This window comes from Vanacampus margaritifer, chromosome 15 (assembly GCF_051991255.1).
Source record: "Vanacampus margaritifer isolate UIUO_Vmar chromosome 15, RoL_Vmar_1.0, whole genome shotgun sequence".
Classification (NCBI taxonomy): Eukaryota; Metazoa; Chordata; class Actinopteri; order Syngnathiformes; family Syngnathidae; genus Vanacampus; species Vanacampus margaritifer.
Window position 1 is genome coordinate 21644273 of NC_135446.1, and position 19349 is coordinate 21663621.

At 46.3% G+C, this 19349-nt stretch overlaps 2 protein-coding genes across 8 annotated transcripts; one reads left to right on the forward strand and one right to left on the reverse strand.

The window, feature by feature from the left end:
• The first annotated feature begins 376 nt into the window (after positions 1-376).
• Positions 377-15566, forward strand: clcn3 (chloride channel 3). Of its 7 annotated transcripts, none has more exons than XM_077545247.1 (15): positions 377-555; positions 2547-2780; positions 6183-6343; positions 7239-7338; positions 7516-7703; positions 7772-7894; positions 9509-9715; positions 9786-9866; positions 9937-10189; positions 11094-11386; positions 11461-11647; positions 11736-12134; positions 12784-13000; positions 13135-13210; positions 14745-15566. In XM_077545247.1, exons 2-15 carry the CDS (start codon positions 2618-2620, stop codon positions 14898-14900), a joined length of 2604 nt encoding a protein of 867 aa, XP_077401373.1. In that variant the 5' UTR covers positions 377-555; positions 2547-2617; the 3' UTR covers positions 14901-15566. The 7 variants fall into 7 exon arrangements, with proteins under 7 accessions (XP_077401373.1, XP_077401372.1, XP_077401374.1 ...); XM_077545246.1 differs by having other exon boundaries at positions 2599-2780; XM_077545248.1 differs by having other exon boundaries at positions 2599-2780; positions 9937-10184; positions 11089-11386.
• Positions 15567-15660: 94 nt separating this feature from the next.
• On the reverse strand, positions 15661-19106 carry mfap3l (microfibril associated protein 3 like). Its single transcript, XM_077545255.1, has 3 exons — positions 18941-19106; positions 17328-17691; positions 15661-17032 (listed from the first exon to the last, which is right to left on the reverse strand). The coding sequence occupies exons 2-3, from the start codon at positions 17611-17613 to the stop codon at positions 16179-16181; spliced, it is 1140 nt and encodes a 379-aa protein (XP_077401381.1). The 5' UTR covers positions 17614-17691; positions 18941-19106; the 3' UTR covers positions 15661-16178.
• Positions 19107-19349: the final 243 nt, after the last annotated feature.

Here is a 19349-nt window from a genome sequence, read left to right on the forward strand (position 1 = left end):
GATCGTTATCAGGCTTCTACAGAGCTTGCTAATGGAGCTGTCATTGGAATCACCTGCGTTGGGAATAGGGAGACACGGAAAACAGGCTGAACGGTGTGCCCCGAGGACCAGTATTGAGAAACTTTGACGTACACTATTGATAAAAAAAAAAAAAAATGGTTTGAGAACCAAGCGTGGAGAATGCGTGAACGTTAGGAAAATTAATGAGCCACCACCATAAAAAATATAACATTACGTACTTTGAAAAACATGTAATATTATCACTGTTACTCAGGCAATGCGGCCATTTTACGCCATTCTTGCTTTTAGTACAGGCAATAAAAACAAACAAAAAAAAAACAAGTGCGTGTTGTACAATTGAGCGCAGTGACGTCATCAATAGGAAGCAGGAAGTGACCGTCGCTAACTGACACAGGAACGAGACTGGACGAAAAAAAAAAATAACAGCGATGAAGAGGACCTGACTGTGCGAAAATCTTGTTCAGTAAATGGACTATTTGACTTATGCGACACGATGAACTGTTGCGCCCGGGCTGGATTTGAGGCATCGCCAAGGTTTGTTTTCTTCCTCCTAGCTCGCTTTAGCTAACACCGGAGGCTAGCTTTAGCATGAATTCATTGACTATTCACCACTGAACGCCTTCTTGTGCAATTGGGGCAGCCACGTACAGGTGTTCAACTCTAAATGATTTGTATCATGGCTGTTTTAATGTCATTACGGCTAAAGCGGAAAGCAGGGAGGCTGCATGACAGCTTTTCGCGTTCCTGTTACGACGGAGGCACTTTCGTTCCAGTATAATAACGAACCTGCATCTACCGGCTGGAGGCGAGTGAGACAAGGGCTGGAACGCTTCAGCAAAAATCAGGGTTCGATACCAGCGACGTGCAGTAACCCGAGTCTTCAAGCTCTTGCTCCACCTTGTCCGTAAGTCTGAGCAAGAGTTTGAAGGCAAACTCCTACTTGCGCTATCAAGATGCTTTGTGACTTGTGTGATTCATTTGCTGACACCGCACTGAAGACGACGCTTATTACGACGCTTATCGAACCCCAGACATGGCTTGGGCACATGGAAATGGAGCTATGGTACTGCTGGGTTTACTAGGTGACTTACTCAGTGCTGGGTCCAAAAGTCAATGCTGGTTTATTTATAAATAAAATAATCGTTTAGTAACTCCATTTTAAATATACTCTTATTGTCTCTGTGATATTAAAATTTGGTTTGATCAAATGAAACCTTTGCGAGTGGTAAACATGCAAAATGAAGAAATATATCCGGAGGGGGGCAAATACTTTTTCACGGCACTGTAAACTGTACCATACGGAGATAAAGATAGCAAGAAATAGGTTGCCTGCTTATTCGACACATACTTTAGGTTAGGTGCGCTTACATTTTTCAGTTTTATAGGTTGACTCTTCTTTTTATTATTATTGTTACTGGTAAATGATTGAGTAAAATGTGGTCATCATAAAGTGAGTTACTTGAATCATAATTCCACATGGCAGGCAACTTGCTCAAAAGTGTTGCTGCTTGAAGTGAAGAGTCAGCGTTGGTTTTAACTTTTCGACACATCAGCTCTGAGCTCAAGAAGCTGTCAATCGTTCTTATCAATATCCGACGGGTGTCGGTCACTCACCGAGGCCTGCCCCAATAGCATACTTACAGATCAATTTATTTCCCCCCAAAACTATCTTGATACACACTAATATTGTTTTTTTATGTTGTTGATAGTTTCATAAATCGAGTATATCTCTTTTTAAGCGCAAGTCGGTGTTTATTCTCAATAATGTTGAACATGGGTAATTGGGTATTAAAATATAACTATAAATAAAATATTTTAGATAAATTAGGAAACCTAGGCGCCCAAATTGTTCTTAATCGTGAGCCCCGTAAGTCAAAGTTTGGGTTAACGAAACTCAAATCGGGCTGTTTGTTCATGTTTTTATATTGCGCAGGCTGACCATTTATGAGTGGGTTGACTTGGAAGGAAGAAAACTAGCAAGAAAATTGCAAAATAAATCAAAAATGCAATCGATGAAATGATGGTTACAAATGAAAACTGACAATAGAGTGAAGCCGGAATAGCCAAGTAATGAGGGGGGACCGTGTACATCATTTATTTTTATATATGCAAATGTATATGTTAACATGAAGACTCAACATCATCAATGAGTCAAAAGTGTAGACGTTGAATATTTTCCCCGTTGCTTCGTCCTGCTCTCCTGCCAGAGGCCTCCGCCAGTCACCGGATTGCGGAGTGATTAGCGAACAAAAAAGTTCATGCAAAGCCCTGGTCAAATGCAATATTGGCAACAATTGACAAAATGTCACGATGGAATTATAAAACAACAGTTTAAGAAGTGAATGGCAGGAGGGACCAAGCTGTGGAATTGATCTGCTTGTTTTAGTTTGCATTGTTCAATAACGGCTACCTGAGGTAAAGAGCTGGAGAAGGCTGGCGACCCGGATGTGGAGGGTCCAAGAGAATGTTTCCCGCCCTTGCCTTAGTTGCTGCGTGACGCTTTTATCTATTGCTCATGCCTGCAGAGTGAGGTGTGGCACGTGCAAGCTGTTCTCACCGCGCCGTTTTGTCACGCAGAGCACGACTGCTTTGCTAAATGGAGTCGGAGCAGCTTTATCACAGAGGCTACTCCAGGAACAGCTACAACAGCATCGCCAGTGCCAGCAGCGACGAGGAGCTGCTGGATGGAGCCGGCATCGTCATGGACTTCCACACCACCGATGACGACAACTTGTTAGATGGCGACGCGTCCTCCCCAGGTAGGGACAGTCTGGACGGGGCCCTCCGTGTGGACTTGACCAATAGGACGTCTCAATGAGAGCCCTTCATCTTTATTGCCATGTGATCCGTCCCGTCTTATGTTACCGATTCACTTCTACCTCCAGCCTGCAAACTTAATGGCTCCCAAAATGTTTTGGGTCCAGGGACCCCTTTCAAGAGAGACATTTTTTAGAAGCCCTTGGCCCATAATCTCGACACCAATTGAACATTATAGTGCACACGCAAATGCTGTTTTACGACAGCGTATTAGGGCCACAAATAAATATATTTTTTTTAGCGGGTGGGGGCAATATTCAGAGAAAAAAAAAATCGCAAATTTGCTACTTTAGAAAGTGGCAAATTTGCGAGAAAAAAACCTCAAGGAACTTATGAGAAATACACATAGCATACTACTCGGATGTTTGTGGCAATATTTTTCGGTGGGCTTTTCAAAGAAGCGGATAGCAACTGCTTTAATCATGTTAAGCATTTGCACTTTGAAGCGATGGGCACGGCCAGCGACGACGACGTCTCGCTGTGCGAAGGTCCACACCCAGAGCATCAAGCATTTAAGTTCATTTGTTAAAATAAACATTTACTTCTACATTTATGTTTCCAGAATTATTATTTACACATTCATACATTTTGGTATATTTTATAAAGTTGGTGTGTCCAATCTCCTACTCTCCGTCATTCGCTTGTATTTGCCTAAAGTATGCTAGCTTCTGATTGGTTCGTGTTAGTCAGCTGATCGGGCATCAGGAAGTGTTGTCGCTCTCGCTGCCGTGTATGACGAGAAAAGTTTCAATTAAGAACCAATCTGTCTCCATCCTGCCTTTTCATTTTGTAAAAAGTGTTGCATTAACCACCAACTAATCCTCACATTAGCCTATAGCTACGCTACGTGTATTTCTCGTAAGTTTCTGATTTTCTTCTGCCACTTTATAAAGTGTCAAATTTGCGAGTTTTTTCTGGGAATATTACCCCCCCCCCCCCCCTCAAAAATTATATGTATACACGTGGCCCTAATACGCTGTCGTGCTGTTTAATTTTGTTTAAAAAATATATATATTTTATCCTTAAGCGGCCCTGATTCAAGAACTTAAGCAAATAAATTCAATGCAGCAAACTCTTAATATTTGCAGGGAATAGGGACTTGAACCCTGCCGCAAATACAACATGCAGCGATTGCTGTTTGTTTTTCATCCACAAGGGAAGTGGCCAGATTACCCTTCAGACCTTTTATACTTTTTAAACTATAAGGCACTGGGAGAAAGAAGTTGTTGCTGAAAATCGCTGTTCATTACTCTATACAGATGCACATATTCAATGAAGCCACCAAATGTTGTTGCCAGTATGCTTTTTTTATTTTCTTCCTCAAGGGAATCTCAAGTCAAACATTTTCGTTGAAATAATGTGTTGTATGTGCCCCGACGACTCTAAACATGGCATTCTGATTAATATTGCGTTGGTGGGATAAGAATTAAGCAGATGAATCCATCCATTTTCATCTACCTCAGGAAGCATTTTGACTTTATGCCTCCCTTTGCTGCTTTTGAATGAAATTGACATTAAAGACCAAACTAAAAAAAATCGACCAATTTGGATAAGTACATTTGTGTATAGTATCTGGAGTTTTGGGTTTTGCTTATTCATGGTCCCGCCTTCTTTATTTATTTTTTAATTTTTTTTTAATTTTTGGCGTTGGGGGCCGGGGGTGGCTCTACGGTCTTTCTTGCTGGTCTAGTTCAGGGAGTCCAGAAACGCCCCTGCGAACAGGCTGTGAGTGTCGGTTGGTGTGTGATGATGTCATCAGCCTTGAAGTCAGCTGCTGCAGTGGAGAGAAAGGAGAGAGGGCGGCGCGCGCAAAGGGGGGGTTTTAGTGCAAGGCGACACACACGCAGTCTCGCTGTGTCAGTGCCTCGCTCTCATTTCTCCGGCAAAAAAAAAAAAATGGCAGCAGCCGATGCACACAAGGCAGTGCGCAGTGGAGCCTAGCTTAGCTCATTTTATCCTAGCCTAGCCTAGCCTCGGCTCACTGACTCCGCCGTCAACATGGAGGAGGAGGACACGGGTGCCGACCCCTATTTGCCTTACGACGGGGGAGGAGACGCCATCCTCCTGCGGCAGATCCAAAGACGAGGTACGAGGCCGGGCCCGGGCGGGCCTTTGACGCGCCGTTGCTATTGACGACGTTGTGCACGGATAATGAGCTTAAGCGGGAGGCCTTGCGAGACGCGTTGACCGCAGCCCGGCCCTCGCCGGCTGCCGTCCTACATACGGGAATTGTACGTGTACGAATGGAGGATGACCCCTGAAGAAGGTGAAGTGGTCCTGCTCAAGCAGCTTTGAAATCCTTAATGACACATTTCAAGGCCATATTTATATTTCAAATGTGTGCTCTGCTATGTATCTGATGGAGCACTTTATCAACCAGTCGTCAGTCTGCGTGTTAGGATGGCAGATGTGGTCGCATCCTTCTCCATCCTGTCACATCCTCATTAAAGTGGAAGTCAACCTTAAGCATTTCTTCACAATGATATGTTATATGTAACTTCACTAGTCTAAACATGACATTCAGATTAATAATACATTTGTGAAATCTGAGTTATGAAGCAAAATCTAGCCAATCACAGCTTACCTGTTTTCTGAAGCTGCACTGTGATTGGTTGTTACCTGAGACCTGAGCAACTATGATGTCATCTTCAGTCGACAGCAAGTGGCTAAATGGCCGCCCCCTAAAATGGATAAAAATGGCTCCATTTTGCTTCATAACACATATTTCACAAGTGTAATATTAATCAGAATGTCATGTTTAGACTAGTGAGGTCACATATAACATATTATTGTTGGGTTAGGGTTACTTCCCCTTTAAGATGCCATAAGTGTATTGTTGATAATCGTCAATGAAATTGTCTAGGTATGCATGTGTGACTGCAAGTGCCACGACGAGACGTTTTTGTGTGCCGTGTTGCTTTCCCGCTGGTTTCTTTCGCTGAGTGAGCCGAGACAAAAAGGCCCCCGCATAAGTCTTGCGCAATAATGGCCGACTCGGACTTAGCGTCCGTCCATGCTCACGTGGCTTGCGTCCTTGTTTTTCCTTCACACACCAACGCGACACTTCAGGAGGTGATCGGGGGTCGTTTTGGATGACGACTGAGGGAGCAGATGAACTGTACTTTGAAATCTCTCGCATCTGATTGACTTCCGTGGTCGGAGCCTTTAGAGTATTTCAAGGCATCAGACGAATGTGGCAACCAGGTCAAAAATGGCCAGTTCTCGGCGGGCTGGTTAATAATATTCGAAATGACGTGTAGGCTGAGCCGTGTGGCCGCGAAGGACAACATGAGATGTCGTCGCATTCTATCGAACCGGATGTTTGGTCTCTCGCTGTCTGGCAGGTTCCAACTACGCCATGTCCAATGGAGGCGGTGCGCCCAGCAGCTCCACGCACCTGCTGGACTTCCTAGAAGAGCCCATTCCAGGTGTGGGCACCTACGACGACTTCCACACCATCGACTGGGTGCGCGAGAAGTGCAAGGACCGCGAAAGACACCGCAAGGTAATGACCCGTTTAACCGGTACCGACAGGACGCATTAATGGCATTTGATCTGGGATTTGCAGCTCTGAGCCACCCTCTCAACAAATATTGAATCAAGTTGCACACTTTGAATATTATGTGGTGAGTTGTGTTGTCGTGTTTCCCCCAACACGATACGGCACTAAACAAAAATGCTACTCAAAGTTTTGGCGTTCTCTGAGTGATGATGCTCGTAACTCAAATCGCTTCCGCTTTCCTCATTGAAATGAATGGAAAAAAAGAAGAATTTTTTTGTAACATTTCTGATAGGGCCCAACCGATGACCAATTTATCTGCTGATTGATTAATTAATTAGAAAATCAAGCAAAGAGCATACACTGATGAAGTTAACTTTCGATTCAAGACATAAATACATAACATTGCAGAAGCAACGTAATGAGTGAAAAGAAGTTTGGAATATTTCTTTTTGGCGTCATAAGGCACTAAAGGAATACAAATTTGGCACATTGAAGAAGTGTCACTGTGGAAGTTGCGAGAATTTGTGTGAATTGACACTGAATGAAGTCAAGTCGTATGTACTGATTAGTCAAGATGGCACTCAAGTCATGATCTCGTCCTCAATGGACTTTTATTGTGCTTACATAAGTTAGGTTAACATCAAGTTATCTTCATTGCACCTTCTGCCATCTAGTGGAAGAACGTTGAACTCTCTTACCCGTTGCCGACATAGATGGTAAAAGATACACGATTTGTCGTACTTTGGAATGAATGTTGTCCTCATGTTGTCCTCATGTTGTCCTCATGTTGTCCTCATGTTGTCCTCATGTTGTCCTCATGTTGTCCTCATGTTGTCCTCATGTTGTCCTCATGTTGTCCTCATGTTGTCCTCATGTTGTCCTCATGTTGAATGTGCAGATCAACAGTAAAAAGAAGGAGTCTGCGTGGGAGTTGACCAAGAGCCTGTACGACGCCTGGTCCGGATGGCTTGTTGTGACGCTGACGGGCTTGGCCTCGGGTAATAACGGCCTTCCTCCTTCACTTGCAACATTCCACGAGCTACACTTACTTGGGGCGGCCGCTAACGAACGCCGAGTGTTTATTTTTATTTTCCCGACGTTCCGCATCATCGCGCGGCGAACACGACATGAACGCAAACGTCTCGCTGACGTGACTCCGCCTCCCCTCGCGGCAGGCGCGCTGGCCGGCCTGATCGACATCGCCGCCGACTGGCTGAACGACCTGAAGGAGGGCGTGTGTCTGAGCGCCATGTGGTTCAACCACGAGCAGTGCTGCTGGACGTCCAACGAGACCACCTTCGCCGAGCGGGACAAGTGTCCCCAGTGGAAGAGCTGGGCCGAGCTCATCCTGGGCCAGGCCGAGGTGAGCCGCAGCCGAACCCGCGGACGCAGGATGTGCGCTTTCTCACCAATTGCGCTCCCCCCTCGCAGGGCCCGGGTTCGTACATCATGAACTACTTCATGTACATCTACTGGGCTCTGTCCTTCGCCTTCCTCGCCGTCTGCCTGGTCAAAGTGTTTGCGCCGTACGCCTGCGGTTCGGGGATTCCAGAGGTACGTGACAGATGGACAGTTTTTGCTCGCCGTCATAAGCTAACTAAGCGCTCGCTTAGCGCCCTGCGGCCACTCGGGGCTCCGTTAGACCAATTGACAAGTTATTATAGATCACAAAATCACTCAAACAAACATTCTAAAGCATTTCCATTAACAAAATCGTATACAAATGAGTGGATCTTTGCTTTTAGGGTTCATTGGAAATGTCTTGATTTCAGTCTTGCTGTACAGTCGCAGAGACGGAAGGTCAAACCCTCGTTTGGGAATTCAAAAAGACAAACAAACTTGCGCTCAAAACAGCTCATTGAATTGTGAGTGCGAATGTTTGTTCGTCTAATCAGTTTAATTGTATGTATAATTGATTTAGTTGTTTTTCCTTTTTTTAAAGAGTTAAGAAAATGCGACGCTCCCTCACTACTTTGCGCTTCATTTACGGATTGACTCAATTGTGCATTTTTATTTGGCTCCATTTATGCTGTTAAGAAGATAAATGCAAGATGCTGCCATTTTTGCCCCTTTTGTAATATTTAAGTCAATAAAAACAGCATTTTCTTTCATTCAACACAATCTTTTACACTTTTAAGCAAACTATAGAATCATTGGTAAATTAAGAAACGTGTACCGTGATAAGAAAAAAAAAAATGTTGACATCTTTCGTCCCATCAATGGTGAGCAATTTTTTTTTTTTTTTAGAACAGATCTCATGTGGTTTAACCCAGACTACACCCCCCCCCCCCCCCTGCACTGCACTGCAAGAAAAGTAGAGGAACAAGTTTAATTGAAGGCAATTAACTTGAAGGCAGCTTGTTTACCCAAGGAAGAGCTCATTAAGGTGGCAAACAGTATTAGCAGTTATTGAAGAAAATGTTTTGACTTTTTCCGTAGTTACTTTGATGTGTTATTGGCTCAGTGGTCGAGTGTCCGCCCTGAGGCTGGGAGGTTGTGGGTTCAGTTCTCGGCCGGTCATACCAAAGACTATAAATAATGGGGCCCATTTTGCCTCCCTGCCTGACACTCAGTATTAAGGGTTGCAATTGGGGGGTTCGATCACCGAGAATGAATTTCAGCCCACTTAAGTGTGTGACAATCAGTGGTACTTAAAGGCTCAAATAAAATGACCTCAGTTTAGTCTTTTTTTCCCTCTGACTCCTTATTTTGAATAGTGTAAAAAAAAAAAAAAAAAATTCAATAATCTTCATGGACTGATAGGAAATAGGGTTAGGGTTTACTTTTTTTTTTATTCTAATCCGTTGCGCTTTTTAAATAGTTTAAAGGCATAATAATTCTTCATCTCAATGTTTGTTTTTTCACACCTTGTTTCGTGCACTTGTGTCACATACACAGTGTTTGCTTGCTTATTATATTTCATCATCTGTTTTTGTACACATTAGAATGTATTATTATTTATAATAATGTATTTTTGACATTTCATGTAAATGTTAAAAAGTCTACGAGGGTACATTCGTGCGATCACAAATGCGGCAGAGGCCTCATGAAAATGAGCATAGATGCTAGAAGGTAATAATAAACGTTGGGGAAAAACCTCCGACTGGCTTTGACCTCTGTTGAGGTCGGCGTCATGCGTAAGTCTGGATTTCTCCTCCGGCCCCTCAGATCAAGACCATCTTGAGCGGGTTCATCATCAGGGGCTACCTGGGCAAGTGGACCCTGATGATAAAGACCATCACGTTGGTGCTGGCGGTGGCGTCGGGCCTGAGTCTGGGAAAGGAGGGCCCGCTGGTTCACGTGGCGTGCTGCTGCGGGAACATCTTCTCGTACCTCTTCCCCAAGTACAGCAAGAACGAGGCCAAGAAACGAGAGGTACCGCCCAACCCGGCCCACATTTTTGCCTCCACTCTTTCCATTTACGCCAGCTCTCGCTCTGGCTCAGGTTCTCTCCGCCGCGTCGGCGGCTGGCGTGTCGGTGGCGTTTGGCGCCCCCATCGGCGGCGTTCTCTTCAGTCTGGAAGAGGTGAGCCGTCAAGTTCTTAAGACGTAACAATAATAATATAAGATTGACGCCTCTTCTGTCTCCCGTCCAGGTGAGCTACTACTTCCCTCTCAAGACGCTGTGGCGCTCGTTTTTCGCCGCCCTGGTGGCCGCTTTTGTCCTGCGCTCCATTAACCCCTTTGGAAACAGCCGCCTGGTCCTGTTCTACGTGGAGTACCACACGCCCTGGTACCTTTTCGAGCTCCTCCCCTTCATCCTTCTGGGAGTTTTCGGAGGCCTGTGGGGCGCCTTCTTCATCCGAGCCAACATTGCTTGGTGTCGGCGACGGAAGTCGACCCGCTTTGGCAAGTGCTTGGGCTGTCCGAGGTCCATTTGGAATCGGTTAACATTCCAATCTGGCCAATTTGCATGTTTTTAAATAGGATTACCCCTCCCAGCCGATTATTTTATTAATTATATTTATTATTCATCTCAAATTAATCACACCTTTCATAGCTAAATTTACAATTAAATGTACAATAAGATCATTTTTGGGCTCATTGGCCCATTAAAAAAAAAAAAAAACTAAAACCAGGAAAGTCACAATTGCGAGATGAAAGTGAAAATTCTGAGAATAAAGTCAGAATCCTGCCAAACATTTTTTCTCTTCTCTCTTCACTGGCCTTAATCCTCTTCCGCAGTCAAGCGATTACAATTTCTAATTGCAATTAATCACATGACTTCAACAGTTAACTCACGATTAATCGCAAATTTGTTGTTCTCTTTTAAATGTACAATAAAATGTTAATATAATTAATTAATTAATTAATTAACAATTAATCTAAGTTTTCATACTCTTGCTAACATAAAAGTGGAAAAAATGTTAGACTAGTAGAAATATGGCTGCATATTTTAGTCAATATGATACAGTAATTTTATAATAATTCATAAAGTTGAGTTAAAATTAAAAAGATGTACTGTACTGTAAAAAACGAGTGTGATTCCAAGTAAAGGGCGGTCATTAATTGCGTGTAAAAAATGTTTGGGTGGCATTAAAGGAACTTTAAATGAACTCCAAATGAACGCACTAATTCTGACACACCTCATTTTCATATTAATCAAATATGTTTTTTTTTGACACATTTGACTATTCGTGGGCTGGCCCGGTACCGCCCTGGTACTGTAGAACCCCTAAAAATAATAATCAGTTAAAAGTCTTCAAAATGGGGATGCAGGCTTTGACTGTAAAAACCTTGTCTTGAACCTCAGGTAAGTACCCGGTTTTGGAGGTGATCCTGGTTGCGGCGATCACAGCCGTGGTGGCATTCCCGAACCCGTACACCCGGCAGAACACCAGCGAGCTGATAAAGGAGCTCTTCACCGACTGCGGCCCGCTGGAGTCCTCGCAGCTCTGCCAGTACCGGAGCCAGATGAACGGCAGCAGGGCCTTCACGGACAACCCCAACCGGCCCGCCGGGCCCGGCGTCTACGCCGCCATGTGGCAGCTCTGCCTCGCGCTCATCTTTAAAATCATCATGACCATCTTCACCTTCGGCCTCAAGGTGAGCTTGCCTCGGGATGCGTGGCTGATCCACATTTGATGCGGAACCAAATCAGCTACTTTCCCCCCCTCCAGGTTCCGTCCGGTTTGTTTATTCCCAGCATGGCCATCGGCGCCATCGCGGGGCGAATCGTCGGCATCGCCGTGGAGCAGCTGGCGTATTACCACCACGATTGGTTCCTGTTCAAAGAGTGGTGCGAGGTTGGCGCCGACTGTATCACGCCGGGACTTTACGCCATGGTGGGCGCTGCGGCCTGCCTCGGTGAGTCTTTTGACGGGGGAGGCTTCAGAATGCCCCCCCCCAAAAAAAATCTCGTTTAGCATCATTATCGTTTTGTCCTCCTCTGCAGGTGGCGTGACCCGCATGACCGTCTCCTTGGTCGTCATCGTCTTCGAGCTGACCGGCGGCCTGGAGTACATCGTGCCCCTCATGGCCGCCGTCATGACCAGCAAGTGGGTGGGCGACGCGTTTGGCCGCGAGGGCATCTACGAGGCTCACATCCGACTCAACGGGTACCCCTTCCTGGACGCCAAGGAGGAATTCACGCACACCACGCTCGCCAGGGAGGTGATGCGGCCGCGTCGCTGCGACCCGCCGCTCGCCGTGCTGACGCAGGACGACCTGACGGTGGAGGACCTGCAGGCTGTCATCAACCAGACCAGTTACAACGGTTTTCCGGTCATCGTGTCCAAGGAGTCCCAGAGGCTTGTGGGTTTCGCTCTGCGCAGGGACATCACCATCGCGATCGGTAACCGCAGCGTTTTCACTACTGCACCTTTTTGATCGCTCCACCAACATGTATTTGAATAATACCCAGTGGTACCTTGACTTAGAAGTCCTTGAGACTAAATATTAGGGCCCAACGATAAATCGGCTGCCGATGATGATTGCCCTTTAAACATCAACTAAAACAAAGTCTGAAAGACTTATAAGTCAAGGTACCACTGGGTATTATTCAAATACATGACGGTGCACCAATTATTTTTCCCTTAAAACGTTATCTTTGAAGAAAAACAAAGTTTCCAACGTTATGAAAGTACCCTGAATGCACCATTTTGCTTGCGTAGCATTAGCAACTAGCACGTGTGTAGCGTATGTTATTCTGTTGTCCCTAAGCGTCCTTTAAACTGTTTAATGACACCCCAGTTGGAGTTAACGGAAAAATTAAACATACGACAATAAGAATGACAGCCAACGAATATTTAAATACAAAACATGCTTCGTTTTTAAAACATCACTAGCCTAGCGCTAATGCTAAAAGTGATTTTATGCATTAAATATATTTTTTTCAATAATCTGCATTTTTTTCCTGCCCAAAATTTGGTGTCGGCCAAAAAAAAAAATGCCCATCGGCCGGGCCCTCCTAAAAACCCACCTCAAATCTTCCCCCCTGGCAGAGAACGCTCGCCGCAAACAGGAGGGCATCATGTTGAACTCCAGGGTGTACTTCACCCAGCACGCCCCCACCCTGCCCGCCGACAGCCCCCGGCCCCTCAAGCTGCGCTCCATCCTCGACATGAGCCCCTTCACCGTCACCGACCACACCCCCATGGAGATCGTGGTGGACATCTTCCGGAAGATGGGCCTGCGCCAGTGCCTGGTCACGCACAACGGGTGAGTGGCGATTGACCCTCGGTTGGACCCGGAAGCGCGATCCCCCCCCCCCCCCCACCAACCCCCCCTCCCCGTTCCGAAGTGGCGCTGTGTTGTTGCGGGCCAGCTGTGCGAGTAACAGGTGTGTGTTGCAGGATTGTGTTGGGCATCATCACAAAGAAGAATATAATAGAACATCTGGAGGAGCTCAAGCAGCACTCGAAGCCGCTGGTGACTCGCCAAGCCACTTAACACGCAACACACCGACCCCCATCCTAGCCTTTAAGGGGGGGGGGGGGGCGTGAAGCTTGGTGTGGGAAAACAAACAAACCTTGAGTGGTGGCTTTATCCTCTGCTTTCCGTTCCTGCCGGGCGTGGCTTTGTTATGAAGAGCTGTGGATTAGCCACGTTGTAGCAAAGTTGCTACAACGTGGCTAAGATTCTACAAGGTCATTCCTCCAATTGAAACATCTTTTATTAGGATTCAATTATGTGTCAACAATAACGTGACTTTTCTTCGTGTTTTTTTTTTTTTTTTTATTTGTTCAATTTTTTTTAAACCTTCCTGCTCTTTGGACGTCGTCGGACCCATCGCCGTGACGACCACATGGCGAGTCGTACATTTGAGGGCGTTTTTGTTGTCCTAGCAATGAGAATCCCGACTGTGGTGCTAGATGGCGCTGTGTTGTGTAGGAAGTTCCTCCGGCCAACCCTGGCTGACTCCCATTCCAGTGAATTCTGGAAACTCCCGCTTGTCCGCGCTTCTTTTCGCACAATTCTGTCACCACTTAAGCTGCTAAGATAGCGGCTAGGCTAATATAGCGGCTTAAAAATGAGCACATGCTAATTTGGCTGGGGTCGTCACCATTACAAGCCACGTAGTAATTAGCATCTAGTTAGCATGTTAGTATTAGCAATCCAGCAATGTTGAGCTAATAAGCTACACTAATATGGAATTAAAATTTGTTTGAATATGCCAACATCAAAATGACAAACAGAGTGTGCTAGAAACATTCCATGTTGCATACTTAGCTAATTAGCTAAATGCTCAGCTAAAGTTGCTAACTTGGCCTTGGCTGTAAATTGACAGCTTGATAAGATAATAGACGGCGTAGTTTTGTCAATTTTAGCACTAGTTCACATTAGTATGATAGCTAATATCTGGGCTAATATGTGGCTAAAAGAAAACGGTGATTGTTTGTACATTAATGTACACGGTCACATTTAATGAATTAGCATGGGCATACATTGCCATGTTAGCATTATATCTTAGGCCACTTACTAAGTTCATAGTCAAGCTAATATGAGACCAACAACTTGAAAATGTTGAACATTGCAAATGTTAGCATGGTAGCATTAGCATACACTTCATTCCACCGGTCATCTGAAGCACACAAGATAAGCTAAGGTTTGCTTCCTAGGTATATGCTAATATGCAACTATAACAGCTTGAAAATGAGAGAGGTTGCATATGTTAGCATATTAGCTTTAGCATGTATGCTAACTGAAATCCCCTGCAGCAGAGGCTCTCCTTTCCCACAAGGGTGACACTTTTGTTTCCTGGCTTTCTTCTTTGAAGCGCCTTCTGTCTGTTGTGGCTACGACTTGTTGGTGCTAACGCTATTAGCTTCCTTTCACCGCAGCTTAGCCCCACAAACCCCGCCTGCACTTTCTAGACTGTTACGTCGACGTCGTCATCCCGCAGGCAAATGGAGAAGAAGAAGAAACTGAATTCTTGCTCTCTCTCTCTTTCTCTGTCACGCAGGCGCCTTCTGGGCATCGTCACCAAAAAGGACATCCTGCGCCACATGGCTCAAATGGCAAATCAAGATCCCGAGTCAATCATGTTCAACTGATCCGATCCTTTCAGGACGAGGACGACGACGAGGAAGTGCGCCTCTTGGATGACGCCGATCACTGAGATTCAGACTTTGTTTCGCCGCCTTTTCCCCGTTTGTGCGCTTCGTCCGTTGGTTGATTGACGGCTGATGGGTGATTTGACACGCACGCACGCACACACCTTACTGATGGTGGTCCCAATTGTCACTTCCTCGCCAATGAACGTTGAAGGAGTTCCACACGGCGCTATCTGCTGTGCAATATCTTTTTTTTGTTCACTGATCCCTCCTTTGTGAAGTCCAAAAACAAAAAGACCTTGTGAAGTTCTTGGCTGTGATTTGCTTTCCACGACTGCTTTTTCTTCCCTTTTGGCGTCACTTGAACTGCACAGAGTCCAGTGCACCCTTTGACCCCACAGTGCTAAAGAAAATCAATGAATGGATGGACTTGATGACAAATGCGCCCCCCCCCCCCCCCCCCCCCCCCCCCAAATGTGCATTTTACCACAGAGGCTTCTGAGCCACAAATCATTTTGTCTCAACAAATTGTGGAAAAACAAACGTGTTGCTTTGCGCTCCCCACGAAGCCATTGAAGATGTCTGCCGTCCGTCCGTCCGTCCGTCCTGCTGAGGTCCGGCGTCGACCCATCTGGCTTTAATTTATGAAGTTGTGCAACGTTGTGATCTTTGCGTTCTTTGATTGTACATTTGGAACATGAAGGTTCATTAAATTTGGATTGAAATTTTAAGTTCGGGAAAAAAAATGCATTCCTTATTTTGGTTCTCTTTCATTTGAAGGCCAAATATCGGCCAGCACTAAATTATCAAATGAAAGACGACACATTTTGTTTCATCATCGCTTGTATTGACTACAAAAGGCATCGGGAGAGCACCGGAAAGCAGCAGACAAGATCCAACCAAATGCGCCGCCTGCCTCTCGCTCACAGAACAGGAAAAATCCAAAGACGGGAACAAATTGAGTCGCTAGCATTCGTTCGGTCAATTGACAACAAAAAAGATGGATCGATTTTTTTCAGCGTTAACAGAAAACACAAATAAGTGCGTCCGACTGGCGCGGCGGTTAGTAGCATTGCTAACGAGGTGCGCAGCCGCTCCTCGAAAGGTCACGAAGCGTCACCAAAGGAAAAGTCGGTAACGGGAGACGGCCGCGAATTAGGTTTTAGTTTTGGAGCAGTTCCGAGAATCCAACGAAACGGGAAAAAAAGGAGACGTGACAGCTCTCGTTTGCGGCGTGAGTCAACATTTGCTTGCTGATGGTTGTTTACATTCGAGCGTGACACAAAATCAAACGCTGGCATATGATTGGTCGGCTGCTGGAACGGGCGGCACAACTTTCCTCGTCACACGTGACTCTCGTAAAAAACGTGACAGGGCGGCGGGCTCTTGGCGGCGGGCCCGTCGTCGGGACTCCCTCCCGCATCCTCCTCCTCGTCGTCGTGGTCGCCGTCGTGGTGGTGGTGGTGGATGGGCGCGGCGGGCGCGGGTTCCAGCTGCGGGTGCACCGACACCTGGATGGCGATGTGCTGCGGCTGCTCCTGGACCGACGAGTTGTCGGAGTCGGCGGCCGGCGACTGGCTGCGCTCCAGCTGCCGCCCCGCCCCCGCCCCCGCCCCCGCCTCCTGCAGGATGGTGAGCACGTCCCTGGGGCCGCCGCGCCGGCCCTCGGGCGCCTGCCGGAGGAAGGTGTGCCTCATCTCCTCCACGCCGACCACCTCCAGGATCTCCTCCATGAAGGTGCGGCAGTTCATGATGAGCGGCGGCAGCGGGATGCTGCGCGCCAGCTCCTCGATGTAGCGCGCCAGCTCCATGGTCTTGAACTGCGTGACCTTGGCCAGCTCCAGCGTTTTGGTGGACGTGATGATGGGGATGCGCTTGGCGATCTCGAAGGCCTTCTGCAGCTTCTCGGCGCCCTCCGTGCGGAAGAACTCGTTGATGGCTTTCTCCGTCTTCTTCAGGTGGCTGCTCATCATGCACAGGCGCGTCACGTTGAGCGCCATGATGATGGTGAACGTCACCAGGCACACCACCATGTAGTACACGCCCATGTCGCCCTTGGTGAAGACCACGCGCAGCGTCACCGTGCAGTTGGAGGCGCCGTGCGCGTTGGACGCCACGCACGTGTACTTGCCGCGGTCGGCGAATTCGATGCTCGTGATGTTGAGGACGCCGCTCTCCGACAGCCACCACTTGCCACCTGGGGGGAGACAGCTCATTTGAGTGTGAGAGCATTACTGCCCCCTACTGTAGCGGAAGTGCAATTACACCTTTTTTTTTTCTCTCATTAGAAAAAAAATACAATAAAAAAGGACTGTTTCAAGCCTGTATTAGGGCCAGTGAAGAGAAACAAAAAGGTTGGCAAGATTCTGACTTAAAAGTCTGACAATACAGTCGGAATCCTGCCAAACTTGTTTCTTTTTTTTCTTCTTCTCTTTACTGGCCCTAATCCTCTTCCATACTAGTAAAAGGAAAAGCGCGTGGGCGTGTCTTACCGCCGCTACCGTCCGTGTCCACGAGGTTTCCATGAGAGTTGAACCATTTGATGGTGGGGAAAGGGTCGCCGCTGACGTTGCAGTCAATCAGCACGTAGCTTCCCTCGTGGGCGATCAGCTGGTTGGTGGCGGCGAGCGCAGCCGGGACCGACCCGTTGCCGCCGTCCGTCCCGTTTCCATCTCCCGATGAGGCGGCAGCGGCGGCGTGAAAGGTGACGAGCGACAGCAGAAGCACAAAATGGAGTCCGGCGGCCCACGACATGTTCTTTTTGGGGAGTGTTGACATGTCAGCAGGTCATTTCTCCGTCCGGCGGCGCCGTGCGAGCTGACTGGCTATCTCGGTTGAGTGGCGGGAAACATCTCACTGAAAACAAACATTCCCATGTGATGCAACAGTCACAGTGCAGACAAATTAACGGTTGATGTGTTTGATGCCACATGACAACATCAACAAACGTTATCACCATTGGTTGCTCCGGTTCAAATCAAATAAACTGCGGTATGTGCAGATCAAGTGGCTGATACCTACCAGGGTTAGAATAGTTTGACATTTTCTTTTGTAGTTTTTGTTTTGCAAAATTTACTGGTGTTACTTTTTCGAGCGGGTTTGTCAATCATTTCGAAAATGTTTAGTTTTAGCTACGTTTTTAGCAGTTTTAGTGTTAGTTTTAATTTTTAAATATATGGACTATTTGTCAGTTACTGGTTTGGTCCTATCGGAAATAGGCAAAAATATGAATCTGTTTTTTAAATATTTTTAAGATACTGGATTACCAAAAGTGGTATTGATTACTCTACAATTCTAAGGTAGAAACTAAGTACAGATATATTTTTAAATGGGGTATAAAAAAACAAAAGAGTCGACATAAATGTAATTAGTCAAGTAAAGAAACGTGAAAACCTGCTAAAGGAGTATTTCGTTACTTGCCACCGCTGTCCGATGCAAAGGTTCCCAATTTGAGCTAGCCGAGCCTTTTATAACGGCTTTGGGTCCGATTAAAAAAAGGAAGGAAGAAAAACAGGGGGAAGGGAGAAGGTGGATTTGCTACTTCTGCAGCCAAGCATTAGCTCGTTCCAAACGAAAAGCCGACGCAGTAGAAAAGCGGGGCCGTTTTCTTCCTGGCATCATAACAGAACCAACCAACGAACCGGCCGATCGACCAAAATAAAATAAAAAACATCAGACGATCAGTCGATGGTGGCGAAATGCGCGCCGATATTATTACACGCTTATACAATATACATGCAAATATATATATATATAGTGTACATATGTAACTGTTGTGCTCAAAGGGGAGTGGGATGCGGCTATGAACTGGATCGTGGTTCTTTACAGTCCAGACAAAGCGGACGGAAATGGAACACGTTGGCTGCCTGTGAGTGTGTTTGGCGACGACAAAAAGAAAAAAGCATTTGACGTTTCTTTGTTTTTCAACCTCTCTAAGAATGTCGCAGTGAGGTCGCGTCGCAAACAACGGAAATCCGCACGGCTCGTCGACGACGTTATTTGTCCACAGCGCTGCGCTAACTTCGCGATGGGTTTTCGCCTTTTTATGTTTTCGGTTTTTTTGTGTGTGTGTGTGTGTGTGGTATTGTTGGACTTGTGTACTCACATCAGGGTTTGTCAGCTGTGACAAGAAGGACGACGATGCTCCAGTCCGGACTTGCCGTCAACCAACAGGAGCCGCTTTTTTCATGCCTCAAACTGCTTCGCCACTGTGGGGCGCTGCTGCTCACTTCATCCATTGCTCCTAAAAGTAGTCAAGCAAATCCCGAGCGAGGAGCTTTTCCTGTCATAGTTCCAGCATTCAATTTCCCACTTTTTTTTTTTTCCATGTTCTTTGTGCCTTTGTGCCGAGGTAGCTGAATTTCCACTAGCGCCTGGTCCGTGTCTTTTTTGGTCAATGGATATTACGTTTGGAAACAGATATTAGAAATCGAAAAACGACTCGTTATTAAATTTTTGTTTTCAAATAGAAACATCCCAACTTAAATGCAGATTTATTTTCCTCGTTGCCTGGA

Coding starts and splice junctions, on each gene's coding strand:
- clcn3 (XM_077545247.1), top strand. CDS start 2,618: ATGGAGTCGGAGCAGCTTTATCACAGAGGCTACTCCAGGAACAGCTAC. Junction 2,781..6,182: donor TGGCGACGCGTCCTCCCCAG/GTAGGGACAGTC, acceptor GCTGTCTGGCAG/GTTCCAACTACGCCATGTCC. Junction 6,344..7,238: donor ACCGCGAAAGACACCGCAAG/GTAATGACCCGT, acceptor TTGAATGTGCAG/ATCAACAGTAAAAAGAAGGA.
- mfap3l (XM_077545255.1), bottom strand. CDS start 17,613: ATGTCAACACTCCCCAAAAAGAACATGTCGTGGGCCGCCGGACTCCAT. Junction 17,033..17,327: donor GGACACGGACGGTAGCGGCG/GTAAGACACGCC, acceptor GTCTCCCCCCAG/GTGGCAAGTGGTGGCTGTCG.